This window comes from Rasamsonia byssochlamydoides (genome assembly GCF_041956645.1).
Source record: "Rasamsonia byssochlamydoides strain NRRL 3658 unplaced genomic scaffold VTN77scaffold_23, whole genome shotgun sequence".
NCBI lineage: Eukaryota > Fungi > Ascomycota > Eurotiomycetes > Eurotiales > Trichocomaceae > Rasamsonia > Rasamsonia byssochlamydoides.
Window position 1 is genome coordinate 43,095 of NW_027192406.1, and position 23,122 is coordinate 66,216.

Here is a 23,122-nt window from a genome sequence, read left to right on the forward strand (position 1 = left end):
TTTATTGATTAGTGAACTAGGTCATGTACAAGTACCTAGGCAGCTAGGGTACCACTCGGATGGTAGATACCACCAGGATTTGTCAAGAGAATGCATATAGCCCAAATAGGAAAGTGAAACCCTACCTCGGAACTTACCTAGGTACCTACCTAACCTAGGTATAATTCAGCGTTCAAACCTTAGCCCTTCCCTTTTTTCTTGGTGAAGATTCTGCTGCGTTATATATATACTCGTTAACCCGTTTCAAGTTGGACCAACACAGTATGTCGGCACACTTTCGCATACATACAGCCTGTTTATTATTACCTAGTGGGTATAGTGTGCAGTATATACCATTATTTGTCAGTGTCTGTCTAGGTACCTAGAAATAGAGAGATCTAAGCAAGCAGTAGCAGTCATCTGGAACAATGATGAGGATGACATGGGTTATGCTTGTGTGGGCCTACTGCTTTTTTCGGTTCTGGTTTCCTTCTGTTTGTGGCTATTTATTCTGTCGATGCAGGTGTTGTAGTTAGTTGGTCCAATTGATTGTTTTAGCTATCTGCGGTTGATACAATATACACATATCTTTCCTCATAGAAAGTTATGAGACTATAGCCCTGAATCAGCCGCGTGGATAAAATCTCTATGTGACAGGAGGAATTCTGCAGTACGATTTGCATAATAAGGAGGCTAGGTAGGGTCCGGTACACACATGTATATTCTCTTCAGACCAGTCAAGCCAAGCGAGACCTGCAAGCAAGAATTGTATAAGTTGTATAGTTAGGTATACTTGAGAAATCCTCGCGAGCCATACTATATTACCTAGGTATTTATTCACTGCGGCATACATAGTTGAATTACATAAATTAGACTAAATTTCTCTCTCTCCCCATCACCTAAACTGTAATACCTGATTCTCTCTTTAGATTGTTTCTGCAAAAAGACATCAAAACCAAAATCAAACATCAACAGAAATACCTGTCATCTTGTTCAGCCTCGCTTTCGTGATCTTCCCCGAGATGCCGTTTTCGCTGTCCTTGTTGTTGTCTTGGTCCTTTTGGCCGCAGCTCGACGCTTCAACCCCGTTTTCGGGTTGCTGAGACTGAGGGCTCTTTTTCCTCTTCCTTGACGTTGCTACTGCTGCTGATCTACTCGCGCCTCTAGATTCCTCGGTTCCCGACCTGGCTTGTTTCACGGTTGACGTTTCACCTCCGTTTTGTGGGTTTTCAGGACCCTTCTTCCGCTTTCTAGAGACTGCTGCTGGTTTACTCGTAGCTGTTGAATTCTCGGTCCCTTGCCTGGCTTCTTGTGCGGTTGACGTTTCATCTCTGCTCTCGGATTGTTGAGGGGCCTTTTCTCTCTTCTTCAATCTTGCTGATTTACGGGTTCCTGAGGCGGGTTGTTGCGTCTCCGCTGGTTTCTTGGAAGACGTGTCTCGTTCTTGAACGGCCGTTTCTTTCTTCGGCTTCACGTTCCCTTTGAGGATTCCTTCGAGAACGACGCTGGAATCGTCCGCACGGAGTGTGATCAAGAATACGACTGGCTGAACCTTTGATCTAGTCTTCGTCTGCTTCACAAGAGGGCCGAGTTCAGAACGCAGGAAAAGTTGTTGCGTAATGCGACCTTCAAGATCTCTCTCATCGATCTTGATCGTTCCTTCGAGCCAGACTCGTGTTCCAGGGACTGATTCCGTAGGATTTTGATTTTGCACAATTTCATGTGAAGATTGTAGTTCCCCTACACGATGTTCCTGCTCATATCCCAGTGCCGGCTTGTTTCCTGGCGCCTGCATGTCCAGCTCTGGGAGTGGATGTCGACCTACCTTTCTATATGCGAAAACATAGGATGTTGTGAGTTCGTTCTGCAGCTCCTCAATTCTTTCCGCGGCGATGTGTTGCCGATTTTCGTCGTCGAATAGCATCCATCCACCAACAGGTCCCTTGACAACAGCAATGTAATGCCCACTATTGATGTCTCCGATATGGAATAGAACGCCATACATTTCATATAAATTACATAGATCCAGGCCGTTAGGTTCTTGGCATAGAGAGTGTAGCTCCATGCCCATTTGGATTTTAACCGGCGTCGTCACTTTGCCATTAACACCATGTCTGTTGACGTTGATGAGAAGGATGTTTGGTGCCGCAAGAATTGAGGTCCATTCCAACATGTCCTTGTCCTTTTCGCAATTGAGGCATGGCTTTCCGGAATGCCGCTGCGGTCGTACGTAGCTGTTAATAACACTGTCCATTGGACACATGGGAGTCTCCTGTTTCTTCTCCCGCTGGTCTTTGACTCCAGTGTCAGAAAGTTGCCCGCCCAAGAACAGCAAGTCATCCGGCTTGGAAGAAAAATCGACCGATTGGCAGCCTTCACAGACGAAACGTGTGTGGACCACCGACGTAAACGTAGGTAGGATAGGTACAGCACCTCTGATGGGAATGAGCCCCTGATCAACTAGTCTCTATTTCCATCCAGTCCAAAATCTCTCACCTATTTGTCGCCTCCTGCTGAAAGCTTTGCAGCACACACTCCATGTATTCGCGTACATCCTGCTGCTCACCTTGCTTCCAGTCCTCTGGTGCTGTGAACTGCCAAAGCAGCTCCACGCGTTGCATGAAGGCTGTATCGTCTTGTCGAAGAACGGCGTTGGGGGACCAAAACGCCTCTGCCAGTCGATGAAACAGGCAGATGACGCAGGGTACATCATCTTTCTGGGATGGGTCATTGCCGCAATATCTTGCGACAAAGTCTGCTGCCCAGTTCAACAGGGCAGGCGTATGGAAAAACAATACCAAGGCCGCATTTCGGTAGCAAGTCTCTTCAGAGTTATTCCGTAGTCCTTTCGGGAATGTGTTTAGGGTAGATGGATCCTCCCACTCGGTCTTGATTGCCCTCTGCTGCTGTTAGCAGGATGACTCCTAGTCTCACCGGGTATGTAGTTCACCTTACCTGCTGGTAGGGGCCAGCCGTCCCCGAAGACATTTCTTATGCTTCAACCCGCACTGTACAGCGAAAATTGGAGACGTTGAATCAAGGGTTGTTTCCAATCCAATAGATCCGTTGAGTACAGTAGCCTCAGGGGCAGCCCCGTTCTTCGTCGCCTTGTCCATGGAGAAGATAAGACATTTAAGTCCATGGCAGCAAGACTGGCATGGACTTTCTTTTTGCTGCTGTTCTTTCTCATGGCTTCTATTCATAGCAGGGAAGAGGTTCCCTGACTGGATGCTCATCATCGATTTCAACACCCCAGCCCAGATCTTGCGAACACTCTTTGTGGCAGGACCATGAGGAGAAGAAAGAAGAAGAGAGCAAGAAAGGATCAATCCTAAATTTGGAGTGCGACGCTTCTTTGTCTCGTCGACCTCCTTTCCAAATGATTGTACAAGGAAGAGAGGTGACGGGAGTCTGATGAGTGCAGCCCATGTTTTCCTCTAATTTGTTTCAAGAAGGAGAAACTTTGCTATTTGGTTTTCTTTGAGCGAAATGCTTCCAATGACGGTGTGATTTCTCAACGGGATATATATCCAGTATGTCAAAGGAATGGATGGATGTCCATGTCTACTAGGATGATTCCTTTGTTAAAGCGGATGTTTTTGGTATCGAATATACCATCCTTTTACGAAACTTCCCCTGAATAGAGGTATGAACGCAACATTGCTGCGATCCTACATTGTGTTGAACCTGGCACCTCATCGATTGCAGTTCCTGATTGCCTTTCTTATTCCCAAGGAGATTCTCTGTCTTGTCATAATTGATTAATCTTGTTGGTCTTGACCCTTTGATGCTTCCTGGTTTTTCATGTATCTTTAGTCTATTGTGGGCAAATCATCCACTTGCGAGCTACGTACTTAGTTGATTCTATGGACTGGTCGCTATGACAATGTCGACGAAAGTGGAGAATTCTTCTTTTTTGCCCGCCTTTTATTTAGATTGAAAATAATTGGAACACGTTAAAAGCTTGTCTTTCACTGTCTTGCAGCTTGCTTCTTTCTCAACAATAGGCACAGCATATCGTGTCAGGGCCTCAGGAGCGGTAAAACTAAGGAAAGCCTTCCTATGTGTAGGTTCTGTCTGCGATTGATTAAATGGAAGATGCGATTGGTCTCCATCGACGCATGATGATGCTCTCTGCAGCTGTTTTGTCCACACCGCAACTGTTGACACGTTGGAAAGCTGCACCATGAATGCAACTGCGAGACCACGAGGAGAATACTTTGACTCGTCTGGCCTCGAGAAAGCTTCCTTTTCGCCCAATCCTGCATGCATTAGCTTTACATCTTGATTATCCAGGTACAGCAGAGACTCGTGTGAAACTTCCACGTCATTCATGCTCTACAATGCGCTCACGCAGGAACTGACGTGGTCCAAATTTTGAGCCAATGTCAAGAATTCTCAGAAGCTAACACGGGGAGTTATCTGCCCTGGCTTGGCCACATCGTAGTCATTTACCAGTGGCAGAGTGTCGTTGTTTCAGCGCCGGTTTCTCATATCATGATGGTGTAGTGGTATGTGCGAAGGAGAATACTAAAGATGAAGCATGAGCTTCCTACTATAGTCCTCGCCATCTTTGCCATAATTTCGCCACATCCCTTGCTAGTATTTGTCTCCCTTACTGATATGTCTCTTGCTGAGACACCATTTCTTACCAATATGCAATTCCTTTGCCAATTTACGTCTCTTGCTAATTAATAGGGGTAGGCGGATTCCATAATCGTCACCAAACAATTTTTCTTTATAATAGATAGATTCTAACGACGACCGTGGATTTCATTCTTATCTGCTTGATATTGGATGGGCGGAGAAAGGCGATGGAATACATGAGATTCTAGAAGCGTGTTTGAAACAGAAGCTGCTAAAACCCGAAATCCAATAAAAAGAAAACTTGTAGTGATAAGAAGAATCGAGAAAGAAATTTCCACAGGAACGAGGATCCTTCTCCTTCATTATACGGAGCAATTGAGCGGATGGTTCATGTAACCCCCGCAGACATGAAACTCGACGGGCAATTTTGCATGTTCTGGAACGGCGCCCCACGCTTAAAGTCCGTCTCGGCCGGCAATTGTGGAGAGGACAGGCTCCTTCATCAAATATGCACAAATCAGCTGCTGTCTTTACTCCCTCCAGGTCTCGACTCATTTCTGAGAGGATACAAGCTTGATGTATCAGGAAAAAAAGCATGAATTGCACTGCAACGGCCCTAAAGACTTAGTAAGTTTAGACCCAGTCTAACCCGGGGAACCCTGGCAAGGTCTCGAAGCGCGTCATTCATCGTGCTTGGGTCAAAGAGGAAAAAGCAAAATGTCACCTCCACTCCCAACAGCGTCGTGATTGGCAACTCGCCTGACTAAATCTCCGATAGGTTCAATTGTCATGGCTAACAACGGCTCCAAGATCACTTAGTTAATGATCACCACCACCCCCTGTCCGACGCACGCTAAAATCGCCTCGCGTTGGCCCGTAGTGGTGAACGCCCCAATTGCCTCTCGTTCTCTCTGTCTTACTCGACAGCATCCTTCACCGCTCCGGGAGACTGCCGGTGCTGCGATGATGTGTTGGTCCTCATTATGACCATGAATGCATGAGAAGAATCTTCCCGGTGATGGTGCAGAATCTGTTTTTAAAAAACAAACAATCTTTCTGTGAGACGAAGATCCGGGATTCCCCCATACGGAGTACGTCCTCATAATTGTGGCTTCCGAAGGTGGCAGTTGTTCTCCGTACTATCATCCACCAGTTCGTCTCAACAATTTCGTATTTTAACCTTTTACACTGAAAATCATGGACAGGCGGGCCGGCATCTGGAGCGTTGCGGAGTCATCGTCCGTTCTAGAACTGATTGTCTGGTACCATTGATTAACGTGCCTTGACTATGAATTGAGACCCGCATTCTATCTCTTCTTGCGGTATTGCCTGAAAATGGAATTGTTTAGTTCTCCAGCGGCCATCGAGTTCCTGGGTATTGATGTGTCTGCAGCATATCAGAAACGAGAATATGTAGGGTACAGCGTAGTAGACGAACAGGATGCCATTGTAGCGTGGATGTTGCGAGAAACCTCACGTCGCCCCTTTAGGGAAAAAAGATAAACTTCATAATTGACATACAGAGTAATCGGAGCAGTCGAAGGGAAGCCTCATCAACTGTCATTTAGTTGGCTGCAATTCAGGCAGTCTTAAGGTTCGACCAAGCGATGCCATGCAGGCTGTCCTCCGTACACAAGATCACGCGAACTCATATTAACTCGCGCTTGAGAAGATCTAGCAGACTAGCACAAACAACACGTCAGAGACTCTTACCGCCACTCTCAAGCGACCAGTCTGCATTGCGTCTGGGACTCGTTGCGTCTGGCGGTGATTTCACTTCACCGCCTGCAAGCATTCATCGCACGATGCTTTCCTACTGGTAAAGCAGGTAGGTGCGCCTTCGGATCTCGATACATTAGGCAGCCATAGTCATGCTAACTACTCCGTACGGAGGATTCAAATTCAGGAACTTCCATTCAAGCATGAAGATTGTTATTGTCCTCGGGTAGAAACACCCGCTCCTCCGGACGCCTAGCAGGCCGCCCGCCAGTGCCGACAGTTGTTCCGGAGAACACACGTTCGAGGCTTTGTTTTTAATGTCCGATACTAAACAGCCAGGATCCACCAGTCCCGCTGATTCTAACGGTGGCAGCCGTCTCAGCCTCTCAGGGTAGATTAGCAGCCAGCCGATCGACCGTTCATGATTCCTTGTCTCAATCCTTGCTGCCTTGGGATCACGGTCCGACCGTCTCCACCGAAGCCCTTGTCTCCCCGCCAGAACTCAGCAGCAGTCAAGACTCAAGGCCAAAACACGCGATCTCTGCAGGTTAGCAACCCGGCCAGTCGACTAAGCCACCTCAGCCCCACTCCGCCCAGGTAATCTTGCAGCTTCGATTGTCCGCCGTCTTATTTGCTGAGGCTCTTCTCTTCTCCTACAGATCACCGTTGATCTTCCTCCAGGCCGAACCCAGCTTGCAATCCCAGCACCATCCTCCGTACGGGGAGTTTAATGACCGCAATTTAACAGCCTGAATCTGGAACAGTCGTCGAGTGGGTCGCCATAGCGGAAATCAAACCCTTCCGTCCGGAGTAATAATCACAACAAAGAAAGAACCCGAGACGGAGAACGAGGGGTCCGGAAATAGAAAAAGGAATCCAGGCAGAGAAAAGAAGTCTCGATGGCCAATGCAGGAGATGTTATCGTTGATGCCTCCTCTGTAGGAAGAATGACATTAACATTAAAGCTTTAGTCCTGGAGAATTAATGGACATGACATGGGTTTATCAAGGACATCGCCAGTGGACATCTGGAAAGTGCCTAGTATCTCAGCCACCGCACAAACAGGAAGGCAGAGGACGCATATGCGGGAAAAGCTTCCAGGCAAAAAAAGCCAGGCACGGCAAAGAAACCCCACCGGTTGACTGGACTCCTGCACTCCATGAACTTGCATCCGTCGATATCTCTGTACGGAGCATTGAAGAACAAATCAGCTTTCTGATTGGGAGAAAAAGCTCACTCGCTCAAAATAAACAACAGCTGCTTTGTGCAGACACAGCGTGGCAAAGGAATAGATAGACTACGTCAGGTTTTTTTTTGTCTTTTTTTTTTCTGTTTTTCCTGCCGCCAGGGCTCAGCAGCTTGCTGATTGACAACACAGCAGCACCCCATCCTATCCCTTCCAACCTGATCCACGCACGACATCAGGCTTCAACACACTGGCCAGCCTCGCCTTGCCAGTTGCAACGGCCAGCGCGTAACCGGAACAAGGATGGCCTGGCTCTGAAATTAGAACCGATCCTGAACGGCTCCGCCAATTGTAGGTACTAGGAAGCAGTCCGCCAGCAGCCGTCAAATAATAGCATCCGATGCACAGGCCTTATGCCAGGCCCATCTTGTCTTGACTCGTGAGTCTTGACCTGACAAGTGGACAGTGGACACGGCCACTCCAGTGTCTCGAGTGGGAGAGGCTGGAGCATGGCATATGTAACCCACACGCCCTAAGCCTCATCCCGTCCGTCCGTTGAGTAGTGCCAACCATGCAATCCGAGACAGACGTGCGATCCCAGATCCCGGTATGGAGTACGGAATAAGGCAAGCCGTACTCCATACGGCATAATCCAGCTGACAGGGCAATAATAGACGGCCACTATTGACCGTTGGACGGTTCGTCAACCCTGGTGGAAGGAAATGCCGAAAGGATGATAGGTAACCAGGTCTTTCCTGGAACCACTGTTCAACCAGTTATCTCCGTAAGCATGTCTTTTTCTTAACCGTTACGGCATCATTGGGCCAACAGTCCTGATGACATGGTAGTTATTCAGTAAACGAGCTCTCCTCGAATTTCCCGATCCATTCTCCGTACTCCGTCAGTCCGTCTTAGGTTAGGGCTCTGTTCTGGACGAAGTGGTTCGTCATGAAGCCGGGACTACGTACTTCATCTTTCGAAACCACGCCAGAAGATCAGTGCTCCACCTGTAGGGACCGCGGACCGGCAGCGTAGTTTCCGTAGTCCGTAGGGTAGGGGTGGCTTGTCAATAATGATCTGGTGAACATGTTCCTTCCAGAATGGAGGTGTTCCGTCAGCCCGTCGACGGTAGTTTACTCCGTAGCAGTTAGTGGCTTTGGTAGCTTGAAGTTAATACCTTTAATATTGTTGTTATTATCATCCATCCCTGGTCCTTGACTCGCCGTCAACCCTCCCTTAAAACGAAACTACCTACCTAAATGATAATTCTCCCGTTCTTCTATGGAGTACGGAGTACGGTATTGATTGATTCGACATTACTCCATGTCCTGTAATTATACCTCCGCCTGACCGTTGATTCAAAGGTATTATGGAGTGCTGTACGGAGTACTCCGTACTTACTGTACTGTACCAATGATACTAAATAATAGAAATAGAATGGTGCAACCGGATCTCGAAACCCGTAATCTTAATATTATGATTCCTGACGTATGAGACGTCAAGGTACGAAGCAGAAAGGATTACCGTCGTAGGCGCAAGAACCAGAACCTTTTTATCCATTGTCATTGGTTGATCTCCCCCCTTGTTGTCCCTTGTCTTTGCAGTAACTACGACCAAAACTATATGTATGTACGGAGTACTGTATGTATGTACTGTACCCCACAGTCTCAGTCCCAGTCCCAGTCTTCTTATTACCTAGGTATACCATGTCGTATCTCTTGAAGGAAGGAAGAAGAGTAAGGCAGACAGACACATATCAACGAGTAAGCATTATTATTGCCAATGGCAAGAAGGGGGGGGGGGGGGAAAGGAAAGAAAGGCAAGGCTTGTGGGTTCTTTCTGTCAGTCTTGACCGCTGAATGTAAAAATCACCATCCAGTCGGACCTTGACAGAGTAAGTTAGTGCTCCGTCTGTTGTAAATCTCACTAATCTAACTAGGTACCGTATTGGCTGCTAAGTTAGTGACTGATAGATGTACTGTACATACATATACATTAGGTCCTCCGTTAGGTACATATATGGGGTAGGTACTTTTAGGTACTTTTAGTTTGGTCCCGTGTTGTCACTTGTGTCAGAGAAAAGCAAAGCAAAGCAAAGATCTGGAACTCCATACAAACTCGAGTGGGTATTCATTAGGCATTGGGTATTAGGTATTTATTAGTGTCTTGGTACCAGTTATAATTCATTTATTTATTATTATCATCGCACAAGCTTTGTGTTCTTTTTCTTTTCGTTTCTTTTTCCAACTGAAATCCTAATCTTATTTCGTCTCTCTTCTCCTACGCACACACTCTTCCCCTCCGCCCCTTCCGTCCAAGACAGATCAGATCAGATCTATACTGTATACCTGCTTTTCCTGTCTGTCAGCTGTCTCCCTTCCCCTACCTACCTATAGCTACCCGCCAAACACCCGTGTGTGCCCAACGAATCAACCGATCTTTCTATCCAACGATTGATCCCTTACTCGGGAAGTCTAATCGATCTGAATTCTGGTCAACCATTATTTAAATTTACACAAACCAAACCAGACCAGACGATACGAGACAACGGATCTCGGGGCACGTGTCGTGACAGCCAGCTGGCGGCTTCACTCAGCCCTAGCTGGTCGCAAACATCATCCCTGCCCTACGACGCTACCTGACAGCCTTGGACTTGGACTTGACATGACTTGATTGAAATACCCGCCTATTTGCATCCTTGAAATACCAAGACTTGGTAGTCAGTCAGCTTGCTTCACGGAGTCTAAAGTCTAAAGCAAACCGGCCGTCTGAGCCACCCGCCGCAGGCTTATCAACCACAGCCACCATTAAACCGTCTGCAATTCCCTCTCGTCAGCATCCAGTTTCTCTCTCCAGTTTCAGAGAAACTTTTGCGCCAGGCTCATCAGTCCTGGTCTATTGCAGAGGAAAGCATAACAGAACCCGTCTGAGACGCGCATATGATCCTCATACACCCACCCCAAAACACAATATCCTCCTCCAAAGTGGATATCTCACTGCTCCTCAAGCGAGACGATGAGGAAGAAGCGCCATCCAGATCCACAGATCGTGCATCTTCCTCTTCTTCCAGGGCACCGGTGATGACCACGGCCATGCCTGCAACCACGGTCTCGGCTCCGGTGCCCATGACGACCCCCATGACAACCTCCATGACGACTTCCATGACGACCTCAATGACGACCACATCTCTTGCTACGCCCACGCTTCCGGCATCGGCCGGGACGAAACGCCTGCAGCCCGCGCATGCCAACGAACCACCAGCCAAAAAGCAGTCCAAATGGTCCCCTGAGGAGGACGCGTTGATCATCGAACTGCGCGGCAGGGGCATGAAGTGGGAAGATATCAGTAAACGTCTGCCGGGGCGAAGCGCAATCAGTTGCCGTCTTCACTACCAGAATTATCTCGAGCGCCGGAGCGAATGGGACGAAGATCGAAAGAACAAGTTGGCTCGGCTGTATGAAAGGTAATTCATGGAAATCTCACTGAAAAAAAAATCTCGCGCAAACTTGTCACTAACTCCTGAATACAGGTTCAAGGCAGAAATGTGGGCCAAAGTCGCCGAGGAAATGGCGATCCCATGGCGCGCCGCAGAAGCCATGCACTGGCAGCTGGGAGAGCAAGAAATGGCGCGCAGAGCGGGTGTCGTGCCGTTCTCTCTCTCCAGTGGAACTACGGAGCCGGCTCCGAAGGTTCGTCGAAGTAATACCGTCATGCCACGGCTCAGGAGACCGTCAGTATCGCAGCGGCCGGCACCGCCTCAACTGCCGTCTGTCGAAGAACTCGCTGCTGGGGTGCCAGCATACTCATCGCCCCTTACACATTCCATCATCGACCCTTATCGGATGACAAGGCCTCCTCCGCCGCTGAACATCAGCCGGCCTGGTGATCTGCCTGGCGCAGACCCCGGTTCATTGGCTCGGACGAGGCCGTAGGGAAGAGGCCAGTCCTCCAGCCCTGTTAATAGCTGGATTTTCTGATCTTCTTTTTTCTTTCTTTCTTTTTCTTGCATAGCGCGGTGGGAGGTAGACAGTCATGATTGTGTGAGAAAAGTTTTGCGAGAATCGCCTGGTGGGATTGGCAGGTTGAGTCATGGTCACGCTCTCACGATATGATACCTGATTGATTGCACAACATTATGATTGTAATGAATGACCAGCGGTGAAGGTTTCGACTTCGAAGTCAACCCTCCGCTACTTTGTTGTCTTTGTTCGGCGCTCGGACTGCAACAGCCCACCAATTGTCTTTTTCATACCCGGAGTCCAGGATCAAGCCGCCTGCATTGCGGATGTCTCTTTCGAGTTCATGTTCTTCATAGAGATGGTAATAGCGATGAAATGTTTTTGTTTCTTCAGTTCCTTTCCCAGCAGTAGAAGAATTGCTTCGCATGACCCACGGGACCATCACGTCCTGCTGGTCGCCTTTGTCCCAGCCTCTGCGACTGTTCTTTTGCTCGAGAGCCCACACATAGATCAAGGCCTTGCCGCCTTGATCCGTTTCGGTGGGCGGTCTCAACGTCTGGAGGATCTCGTTTATGGCCCGAACTCTCCTGGAAGGAGTCGAGAGATGATGCACCACCGCAATGGAGATGGCAAAGTCGAACAGCGAGTGGGGATGGGGCAGATTGAGTATATCAGCCACGATGGTCGAATGCGGCTGATGCTTTACAGCAATGCGTGCTAGAGCTTCTGACCTGGAAGAAATCAGAAAGTGGACATGTCGTTACTACTGTATATGGAATATAGCCATGGTGTGGACATGGCACATGTACACCAAGTGACATGTACTCCGACAGAAGTATGTACTGTACATGTACATATATACAGCCGGGATGGGTACTTGTATGTACTTACCTATCAGACGCAACGATGAAGATGTTAGGGTTTACAGCCAGGTATTTGCCATTTCCGCACCCAACGTCTAGACCGACGGAGCCTGGTTCCAGATCCTTGAGGAAACGCTCCACGATCGGCCAGGGCTGTGGCAGTCTCCAGTCTCAGCGGGGATCCATCTCATAGTATTCAGAGAATATATTCATCAAAAATAGGGACAGATATTTATATACCTTGTACCGCGTCGAAGAAAAGTGCTCCGCGATCTGCTCGTACACCTCATGCACGTGCTTTTCCTCATATGCCTCCTCTGTGAGCTCCTCCTTCAGGTCATGTGTTGTCTGATCAGCTGACGCCATGTCAGCAATTTGATCACAGGTCGAGATTATCGGACTTATTCGTCTATTTGTTGATGGTGAATTTTTGCAGACGGCAATGTTGATGACGGACTGGACTGGATTGCTCTCTGATTTGCTATTTTTGCTGCCACGAGGGGCACAGCCAGATGACTAAGCAAGCGTCTGCCCACGCCCCGCATATTTCGCCTATTGGGCAACAACTTTGATATCAAAAAGACGAAGTCTACTGTAGCTGCGTGAGCCATTGTGCTCGAAAAGAAGACATTTCATTCATTTCATACATATCAGGGATCTTTGCAGAAACGAGATCGCTGGATCCTTGTTTGTGATCAGATCAGAACGTTATATGCTAATGTAAGTACACCGTCTCGTCGAGTCTTCCTCCTGAGGAGCTTTGCATCTTTTGTTAAGAAAGTTTGGTTGTTTAAGTTGTTGTCCTTGTCTATATCAGCTGTTTTAATTCATTTCTCTCTCTCTCTTTTTGCCGTTTTCTTCTCTTCTCTACTATTCTCTTTCCTCTTTCCACTTTGACTCGTTTACTCTATTCTCTTCGAAATATACCCCCGACTCCGCACAATTCTCGCAATATTCCATACATACATATCTAATCTTCCATCGGAAGAGTTCCTTAATCAACCATGTCCTTCCAACCAACGCCAACGGACGTCTCCGTCATCATTTCCACGCCCTCATCAGGCGCTACAGCCGACAACGGTCCTTCTCTCGCGACCGAGCGTCGCGTCACGCCGTCATGGACCGTGTCCCAATTGAAAGGCAAATTGGAGACAATGACTGGTATTCCCCCGGGGAGCCAGAAATTGTTACTCAAAGCCCCGGGGAGAGAAGATCAATGGGTGGAAGGTGATGAGAGGCTTATTGGAGAATGGGGCTTGACGAGGGGTTGTGAAATTGAGGTATGTTTGTCCTGTCGCTATACTACCTTGTTTTCTTCCTGTCTTCTTCCGAGTTTGGTAGTAGTTATTGTAGCTTCACCATGTTGCTAGCTCGTCTTGTCGGTAAATAATTGCACTCAGATATGGGCTTCGCTTGTTTCTCTTTCTTTCTCTCTCTCTCTCTCCCTTGTTCTTTTTTTTTCTTTTTCTTTTTCTTTCTCTTTCCTTTTCCTTTCCCCCCGTTTCATGACTATTTCTGATTTATATCTTACTTGTTTTGCCCATTGAATGAATTGGCTTAATGCGGCAAATAACAAGTCTGCTCCATGATCAATTACCGTGCTGGATGAAACGATACCCCAGTTGAAACTCGCTGACCTCATCAGGTTCATGATACACGCCCGCCGTCTGCAAGGCCAAACTTCTCAGACCTCTCCTCCGTGGAGAAATATGAGCTTCCGACATCAACCTATGAGGCCCTGCCGAATTCCGTTCTCGCCTGGAAAAAGGCCCAGAAACTCGGTCGTTTCGACCCCAATGCTCAATCGCCGGAACAGTTGATGCAAGAACAGGCAGCTAAGGATCAGGCGGAGGTTCAAAAGAGAGGTAGAAGCTGTAGCTACTTGAGTCAAAGATCAGATTCTAATGCATTTTCAGGCATAACTGTGTCCGCACGTGCTATTATTCTACCATCATCACCGCCACACGTGCGCCGCGGAACCATCCGCTACGTTGGACCGGTTCCTGAGATTCCTTTCGCAGGAATGAAGGGAAAGGTTGATAAAGAAGGTCCACTCCCAATCTGGGTTGGCATCGAGCTTGATGAGCCGACGGGCAAGAATGACGGTAGCATTGGCGGTAAGCGTTACTTCGAGTGCGCCGACAAAAGAGGAGTCTTTGTGAAGCCGGACAAGGTGGAAGTGGGTGACTTTCCCCCACTGGAGCTGGATGATGAATTAGACGACGCTATGGAGGAGATATAGTGGGGAGGAAATATAGTGAACAGGTAAGCTTAAACCAGATGTCAGTGTGAAAAACTTGTAGACGTGACAACCAGGTCGAGTTATTGATTGACAGGCCAAAGTCCAGCTTGAGACGACGTGAATAAGCAAAAGAACTGGCTAAGTTGTCATGTACATACATTTTCTAACTCATGTACATTTCTAATTAAGATGAGCTAACCATGTGTCTTGTAGCAACGATGCTGTAGTAACATGTTCTATGCTAAGTACAAATCATGGTATCGGTCATGATTATGATTAAGCGTAAAGATTATCCTCGTCCATTCCACATCCACTCATTCCTGCGCAGATCCTCAGAAAACGAGAAAAAAGCGAACTTCCAATCATAGGGGAATAAATGCTCTTCAACACCTCGCAAGATGAATGCTGAAGAAAAAGCATGCAATTTGTATCATCCTTTTCCTTCCCCTCCTCTCAATCAATCAATTGATTCGATCCTTCAAGACGCACCATCCACCTTCGTGACATAGATAGTAAAGTTCCTCGTTTGAGCCGTGACATTCGCATTGCCATACGCCTCTGCGAACCCGCCGTAGTTATCCGTCGACCAGCGGTGCCTGACTTCAACCTCCCACAGCGTCTCCCGGGGAATCAGGTTCGTTCTGACCGTCCCATCGGCACAGGGCTGGTAGTTGCCCGCGACATCGGTGCCCTTGCAGGTGGTGTTGAAGGCCGGGGTGTACTGTCCCGCGCGGCCGGAGATGGCGAAGTTGTACACGCAGCCCCCTGGCGAGCAGCCTGTTTGGAAGCCCGTTACTTGCCAGACGTTGGGGTCTGCGGCGGCGACGCGGCGGGTGTTGGTGATAGGAGAGGCAGAGGTAAGAGCCGGGATGGAGGAAAGACCGGCGAGGAGGAGGTTGAAACGCATGTTGTTTGGCGATTGTGTTGTTGATCGAGTCAGGCGTAAGAAAGATGGTTTGTATGTAGAATGAGTAAAGTGGTTGTTTAGCAAGAGCTCTTCTCGAGAACGAGCCTTAACTCAAGAATGAGAGTATACGAGCAAAGTGTTTTGTTTTAAGGCTCGTGATTGCGAGATGATAGTGATATGATAGTGATAGTTATTGATTGATACTCGCAATGATCAGATTCAGGGGATAGTCGACCTTACTTTGTTAAGTACTTATATTCAATTCAATTCAATTCAATCAATGCTCGTTTAACTGGGCGTTTCAACTACGTGAAACTAACGCCCTAGTCCAGAGATCCCTATCTCGCGTAGGTACCTAATTACTGTAGGAAGTTAGCAACAGGGCGTGCAGTATCCACTGGCAATGTGGCACTGTCAGGTACAACTCCGCAATGCACAGCAGCACAGCCTACAGGAACACTTCCTATTATCTCCGTAAGCTACCTAACGGTGTACTCAGGAACAGCCGGCGTCGCCAAGCTCTCCCTTAGCGGCAAATAGTTCTGAATCCTCACCAATCACCGCTGTCCAGATGGTTCTTGGTTCCTTTGGATCTCTGCTGCTAAGATTAGAAGTGTGAACCATGAACCTTGTGAACCTTACGGAGGAGCCTATGGTGATGTAATTGGGCAGATCGTTATTTCAAAAATTGATCACTCAGTTTTGTGCCTCTTTGTGCTGACACTGATTGACATTGATTCTGATACTACATTTGTCTCACTTGGACTGTTAGTGGACTGACTGATTGACTTCCTGACTGATGACTGAATACTACTGTCTCAGACAGCAAAGACAAGACAAGAAAGACAAAAAACCCATTATAGTAACTGATAAACTAAACACGTGCATGAAACAGGTTGACTCTCGTTGTAACTGTACAGAGTACAGAGTACTACATACAGAGTACTCCATACATGTAGCGTTATCTAATATTATCGCAAGACACAACAAACTATGTATGTGCAGAGTACATACTTTATTCATTGCTAAGCTATGGCTACTATTTATAAATAATCAGCACGATAATTCGATATGTTCCTTCCATGGATCCGTGGAGCAAAAACTACAGAAATAAAAAAAAGAAGCTCGGATCAGGGACACGTGTTAGTGACCCCGTAGGCCCAGTCAACAAGCTGACTAATGAATAATGCCCAAGTAAAGTACAGATTAAATAAAATGATATTATTAGAATAAAATACCTACCTAATGGAGTCCCAACAACATCATGTCTGGGCGAGGCAAAATTATTTATTATTGGCAACAAACCACAAATAGATGCTCCGTACAGAGCTCACTCTACGAGGGACAAAGGAACAAATTTTGGGCGCCGATCTGCCCTCTTGAATAAAGGCCAAGGCTAAGTCAGAATCAGTCAGGTCCTGATTTTCATTGGATGGAGTGCAGTCCCCACCCACAGGGACACGAGAACTGTGTATGCTCCACTCACAGGGCTGCTCAGCAATGTGTCTTTTTGTGGCTTCATTTGTTCAAAATCAATCAAAGGTTGCATTGCGTTGCATTGCATTGCACTCACATTGTGACTTAGACTTTTTTTTATTTTGTTATTTTTTCTAACTTGGGAGAAAAGGTGACTATGTTATAATATATTGGCAAGGGATATATATGGTGAGACTTAGAATTATGGCAAAGAAGTACTAAAGAGGTATGGCAAGAAATGAATAAGGTAGGTAGGGATGGGGGCTAAAAGTCCCTGAACAGGTAAGGTATTTTCTCTTCTCTTCAAACCAGTCGAGCGAAGCCAGACCTGCATGTAAGGCTTATCAGGAATATTATATTAATTATGGCGTGGACTATTTTTGTTCGTTGTCTGTCTCAGCTTTGAATTCGCGAGCTTTAAATCTTTCCTTAATTCAATACCATCAGACGATGGACGCAATACCTTTCCAAACTTACTGGAAATGCAATCAATGTAGGAATTTCATACTGATTGATTTTGCAATAACTTATCTGTTCGACAATACTCTGAAAACGGACCTAAACCAGAAGGTATACACTGCAAACCAAACCAAACCAATTTCAAGATGGGAGAAGACAAAAGGATCGCAACTAGACATGTAAGACAGTAAGAGGTTACTAACAGATAAACACCGACTAACTATCCCACATGAAAAATATATCCAACGCTGTCAATAGCAAACAACAGTAACGTAAACACAAGATACCCGTTCTGTCTGTTTAAGACATGAAAAGGCGAGACAAGTCTTCCCTAATGGTGCGGCGTGCCAAAGCCTTCTCTAGAGAGTATCATCCAACTGAACAAGCATCGCAGAACCTTTGAGGCGCCAAGATTCCACCAACCCATCTGGAATCATTGAAAACTCCGAAACATCATCAAGCCGATAAAATATGCGCAGTAATATTAAACAAATTCAAGGGGTAACAAAAACGACACGATTATAGTCAAAGTCATTCAATAGGTGAGAAACTCAGGAGCAATCATTTATCCCTTGTTCTCAGAAGCAGCCTTTGCTTTGCCTCGGCCCTTCCCTTTCGCCCGAGGCCCTTCGGTAGAGAATTCCTGTTCAGAAACGGCTGGTTTGGATGCCGTACCCGCAGAATTATTTTCTCCCTCAGTTGGAACGCACCCCTGGGTGAAGAACAAACGTGCATCACTACGGTAGGTATTCGCAAAACTATAGTAATTTCCTGAATTTGTGTTAGTATCGCTCACAAGATCTGGACAGTTCGGCAGATCGAAGACAACTTACCTCTCGGAACTTGGAAGACACATCCTTTCCCAGCGCTGAATTGGACCCCTGATATATCGACCTGCACTCTGCCGTGACAAACATAAAAGACCATGTGCATCCTCTTTGAATTCTTCGGCTTTTTGACACCGCCAGGGGGGATTTCGACAATCCCCGACCCAATGAACGGAGAACTGAGCAGCTTTGCAAAGCGGAAAGTCGAGTCCTTAACATCTCGAGTCTCAATGCCTGCTGGGGCATAGGCAATGTCTACAACTTCATGTCAGTGACGCAAGGATAGAGTATGCTTCGACGGAACGTACCAAGCACTTCCTCCTCGTCTGTAGCGGTCTGGGTTTCCGGATCCCATTTCCTGATGTACCCATGCAGGACCCCGCCTTCGGTTTCCCATGGATCGCGGTTGTCTTCCTCCTCATCATCCGATGCGTCATCTTTGCTTTTTCTTGATTTCTTTTTAGTCGACGATTTGCGTCTCCCGACCCTCCTCTTCTCAGGAGGCAACTCTTCTGTTCGGATGATTTCTTTGATTGTGGATAGAGGAAATCGCTGTCCAACTTCAGCCTCGCCGTCACCATAGATGCATCGCTCATTGCGCCAATATGCCAGTGGCCTCACTGATACCCGTCCAGACCGGGTATGTGTTACTTTTTCATCCGACGGCGTTTCGCGTTTGAGAATGTATAAGCTGCGACCTTTGAGAGGACCCGTACGTTTGGTATAGTTCTCAACGATTTTGTCCAATTCCGGACCCAGCGACGTCGTCGAATTCCCGACATCGTCATTTGAGGACTTCGCTTTTTTCGAAGGTCGTTGGTCCACTGGCTCCTCGTCCGCATTAGCTTGCGCTTTCGGAGGTCGTCCTGGACGCTTCCGCTTTTGCGCGTTCTTTTGCGCATCATCAGCAGCTTTCTTCGAGCCAGCAGAATTCTTTTGAGACTTTCGTGTATCAGATGCTACAACTGACGGCGACGCTTCTGAAGCATCTTGAGCCTCAATGTCGTGGGTAGTATCATCGCCATATTGATTTCTGCTTTCACCGGCAGTAAAATTCTCAGTAACATCGTCATGTGGTCCACCGTGATCGCCTAGACTTTCGTCTCCGTTCATAAAATTATTCTCGTTGTCAGAGAAATCCGCGGTAGCTTCGGGTTCAATTCCCGACTCCTTTCCCTTGCCCTTGTCTCGCACCCCATTTGTGAAGGGAGCTGTGTTCGGTCGACGGTCATTAAGAGGACGGCGATCAGGTCTGCCGTTCCGCTGACGCACAGAGGACGGACTGGGGGAAGTTTGATCGCTCTGCTGGACTGGCGAAGATCGCACACCTGGCGTTCTTCGCGGTGAACCAGTTAGGCCGGTCTTCATAGGTGATCGTGCGACAGGAGGAGGGAAATATGATCCCCGATGACCGTTGGAGCGTCCAAGGAAATCGGCAGGTCCAGGAGCGTTCCCTAGAATTCATGCGTTGTATGAGCACAGTGCGATTCTGATAGAACATGACACAACACAAATATGTAAAATATCGATAGAAATCGACCAGCGCAAGACGTACCTTCATCCATGGACATGCCCTCGGAGCCCATTATCGTCTCGTTGCCATTGTTGATGCCATTAGGCCTGACAGGAGATTTCTCTGGCGATGAAAACATCCCATCTATCTCTTCCATCCCATGCTCATCGCGTTTGCCCTCTTTCAGCGTGATGCCGGTACGCCTGAACCCGCGTCCAGTCAGCGTCCGCGCAATGCAAAATAAGGAAAATCTCCATCCCAATTCGATATCGCATAAAAAATTGTATACTCACCTCCCTGCCTTGCCCACATTGGAATAGTCATACTCGCGAGCTTTCGCAGGCCCTCGAGGAGCCATGGCCGAAATCGAAAATCTAGAGCTGTGGCGACCAAAGGACAACGAGCGCAATCTACAATCCTACTTGGACAGAAGACGCGCAGTGCAGACAATTTCGACAATTCTAGCAACAGTCGTGAAATCTGGTTGGAGATGGAGGCTGCATATGCCACCTGGAGGACTGTGTGAGGGGAGTTTCTAAACTGCAGGTGGTCGGCCAGTATACATCCGGTAGATGCGGCGGAGACGCGCCCACGCCCGCGAGAGCTGCGCTAGACCCGAAAAGTGCCGACGCGTCGAATGTCGCTGTTATCCATCATCAGCTGATTGCCTTGTTTACGCTGCGTGTTTAAATCCAATTGACTTTAAATTCATAATTTTTCTTTCACGTACAAGAAAAACATCATGGAAGAAGATATTCTACAGGAGTCGCCTGATACTACCGATCAGACTCCAGGCAGCGTCTTCGTACCGCCTTCTATAGATCCGCTTCGCCTGCTCTCCGGAGACTCATATACCCACTATTCGCCTTGTCCGAATACGCTGAAGTTAGCCAGCACATCAACCTCCCTGTCTGATGAAGCCGCTAATTTGACGCCATGTGTTTTGGGCGTCGACGAAGCCGGCCGCGGGCCCGTTCTGGGCCCGATGGTCTACAGTGCCTTTTACCTCCCCAAAGACTTGGAGCATTCGCTCCTTACTCGAGATCATAGTTTCAACGACAGCAAAGTGCTCACACCGGGTGTGCGGTCGAATCTGATGCGTCTGCTATGCACACCCGACCATCCGCTTCATAATTCCTGTGGGTGGGCAGTCAAGGTTCTTTCTGCCCGTGATATTTCGTCCGGCATGATGCGCCCTGGCGTAGGGGCTTACAACCTGAACGCGCAAGCGATGGACGCCACAATCGAGATCATCCGGGGCATCGTAGAAGAGCGAAATGTTGACGTGAGGGAAGTCTATATAGACACGATCGGAAATCCCGCATCCTATCAGCAGAAGCTGGAGCGCATCTTTCCGTCCCTAAAGATCACTGTCGCGAAGAAGGCTGACGCGCTATACCCATGTGTCAGCGCAGCCAGTGTTGTCGCCAAGGTGACTAGAGATGCCGCGCTAGATGTATGCTACGAGGCAGTTCTACGAGATCGACAGGAGGCCTCGCAAGAAAAGCAAACATATCCGCAGGAATCTGCAGATGGTTGGGGCAGCGGATACCCGTCTGACTCAAAGTGCGTTGGCTGGCTGCGGAGAGATATGAATCCCATATTTGGCTGGGGTAATGAGTGCCGATTTAGCTGGGGCACCGCAAAAGAGATGTTGGAGGGAAAGGAAGGCACAAAAGTCGACTGGCCTGCAGACGACGACGACACAACGCGACTCACAGATTTCCTTTTGAGCCATGGTTCCAGCAAGACTGGAAAGAATGATGAATTGTGCAATTGGTATGGAAACAAGGTGGGAACGGCTTTTTAAGAAATTAGGAAGTATCCATTAGTCTTGTGAGATGTATAATAACAAGCGATACCCATAACTCCAATTCCGATTTACCCTTTCCAAGCACCTGTTCAACCGATAAAATATATCCCGACAACTCCGTAGTTATACATTATTAGCAGTCAGTCCGCTCGTATCCTGGCAGCGAGATCACGCTGCGCTTTCCAAGAAACAGGAAGACAGCTTCTTCCATCAAAGAGTGGCGGTAGGGAAATAGTAGTTGTCCCAGAGATACTCGTAATCTTCAAGTAACCCGCCCACGATATCTAATAGAGGTTTACCCTTCATCTTCTCTGCGGCGCCCTTGATCCACAATCTATTATATGTCAGTTTCAAGAAAGTTCAAAAAGCTACGGCGTGGGAACGACATACTTGGTGATATTTTCGTAGAAAGCACCCCTCAATAGCCACCATCCCAATCCCCAGCCTCGCTTTCGAAGCTCCTCTCTTTCCAGACCGGTGAGCCCGCGCAGCCCTCCAGCGACTCGTTCCTTGAAGTCCTTCTTTGCGAGCTGCCGGCTCCCGTACTCCAGGGCAAGGCCAATCAGCCAAGGGCTCCAGCTTCGCTTATTTCCGGACCACTTTTGCATCGCAAGAGCGTATATAACCGGACGGAGTATATACAGTATTTCCGCAAATTGGCCCTGCCCGGTAACACGATGTAACAACGCCTTCGGAGGTTTGACATCGTCTGCCGTCAGGACTTTGGAGATGAGATAATTGGAAACGTCGCTTGCGTCAGGAAGACTCGGGAGTGAAAGGCCCGTCCGAGGCATTGTCCAGCTTAAGTCAGAAGGCTTTTCGCTTGGTGGCGTCTCCATTCCGTTCCAATCACCAGTCTCCTGGTCCGCTTCCGCTGCTCGTGGGTCTTCCTCACGCTCAGGAAGTGGAGGACTGACAAGAGGTCTTGAGTTGGTCAATCGAAGTAGCATCAGGCGGCAAAGGGCCTTGACGATTTCGATAATAACAATGACCCTCCAGCGGACTTTCTCTCCCCGCCGTCGTGCAATCATCTCCCAGAGCAGCTCAGTATACTGAATCATCTGCAGAATGAGTGCTACCTTGTGGTAGAGAGGAGAACGGGACGTCCAGTACTTCGTATACCGGGCATGGGGAGTTGGGTTCGGACGAGGTACAGTTGGTGGAAGTCGAGAGATGGCCCGCGAGACAAGAGAGTCATGATACAGCGAAAGTATTTGCACACCAGAATGAACTTCATTGCATATCAGCGCACTAATCTTTTGTGATGTTTGGACTGGGACCGATCTTACCGCATTCTGAAGGAATTTCGGATTCGCGGAAACGGCCTGGAGAGTAACATACGTCAGTTTCAAGGCTGAGAGTAGCAGGAAATTCAAGAATCCTCACCTGGGATAATATATGTCAAGGATCGCAGAGCAGATTCTATCTGGCTGACGGTATTGACATTCTTCGTGACCAGATCCTCGTAATATGTCAACCACTTCGAGGGGTGCAGCAACGCTGCATTTATCTGCTTGCGAGCGTGTCGGTGCGGCTCCATTTTAAAAGGGCATTGCGATGCAGAATATAAATCAAAAGTTAAGTGACGATTC

The 23,122-nt window shown here is 47.9% G+C and overlaps 7 protein-coding genes across 7 annotated transcripts; 3 read left to right on the forward strand and 4 right to left on the reverse strand.

The window, feature by feature from the left end:
• Positions 1-940: 940 nt before the first annotated feature.
• Positions 941-2,967, reverse strand: VTN77DRAFT_3293 (uncharacterized protein; the record flags this gene model as incomplete). The annotated part of the gene is made up of 3 exons (XM_069419225.1): positions 941-2,414; positions 2,476-2,879; positions 2,935-2,967. The coding sequence occupies 3 exons, from the start codon at positions 2,965-2,967 to the stop codon at positions 941-943; spliced, it is 1,911 nt and encodes a 636-aa protein (XP_069278562.1).
• A 7,443-nt stretch (positions 2,968-10,410) lies between these two features.
• VTN77DRAFT_3294 (uncharacterized protein) lies at positions 10,411-11,403 on the forward strand (the record flags this gene model as incomplete). Its single annotated transcript, XM_069419226.1, has 2 exons — positions 10,411-10,934; positions 11,001-11,403. 2 exons carry the CDS (start codon positions 10,411-10,413, stop codon positions 11,401-11,403), a joined length of 927 nt encoding a protein of 308 aa, XP_069278563.1.
• A 247-nt stretch (positions 11,404-11,650) lies between these two features.
• Positions 11,651-12,659, reverse strand: VTN77DRAFT_3295 (uncharacterized protein; the record flags this gene model as incomplete). Its single annotated transcript, XM_069419227.1, has 3 exons — positions 11,651-12,161; positions 12,322-12,446; positions 12,534-12,659. 3 exons carry the CDS (start codon positions 12,657-12,659, stop codon positions 11,651-11,653), a joined length of 762 nt encoding a protein of 253 aa, XP_069278564.1.
• Positions 12,660-13,297: 638 nt separating this feature from the next.
• On the forward strand, positions 13,298-14,535 carry VTN77DRAFT_3296 (uncharacterized protein; the record flags this gene model as incomplete). The annotated part of the gene is made up of 3 exons (XM_069419228.1): positions 13,298-13,573; positions 13,939-14,158; positions 14,210-14,535. 3 exons carry the CDS (start codon positions 13,298-13,300, stop codon positions 14,533-14,535), a joined length of 822 nt encoding a protein of 273 aa, XP_069278565.1.
• Positions 14,536-17,942: 3,407 nt separating this feature from the next.
• VTN77DRAFT_3297 (uncharacterized protein) lies at positions 17,943-20,075 on the reverse strand (the record flags this gene model as incomplete). The annotated part of the gene is made up of 5 exons (XM_069419229.1): positions 17,943-18,148; positions 18,211-18,459; positions 18,513-19,658; positions 19,760-19,920; positions 20,011-20,075. The coding sequence occupies 5 exons, from the start codon at positions 20,073-20,075 to the stop codon at positions 17,943-17,945; spliced, it is 1,827 nt and encodes a 608-aa protein (XP_069278566.1).
• A 384-nt stretch (positions 20,076-20,459) lies between these two features.
• VTN77DRAFT_3298 (uncharacterized protein) lies at positions 20,460-21,527 on the forward strand (the record flags this gene model as incomplete). Its single annotated transcript, XM_069419230.1, has 1 exon — positions 20,460-21,527. The coding sequence occupies one exon, from the start codon at positions 20,460-20,462 to the stop codon at positions 21,525-21,527; it is 1,068 nt and encodes a 355-aa protein (XP_069278567.1).
• Positions 21,528-21,740: 213 nt separating this feature from the next.
• Positions 21,741-23,070, reverse strand: VTN77DRAFT_3299 (uncharacterized protein; the record flags this gene model as incomplete). The annotated part of the gene is made up of 4 exons (XM_069419231.1): positions 21,741-21,864; positions 21,921-22,761; positions 22,820-22,855; positions 22,917-23,070. 4 exons carry the CDS (start codon positions 23,068-23,070, stop codon positions 21,741-21,743), a joined length of 1,155 nt encoding a protein of 384 aa, XP_069278568.1.
• Between the last annotated feature and the right edge of the window lie 52 nt (positions 23,071-23,122).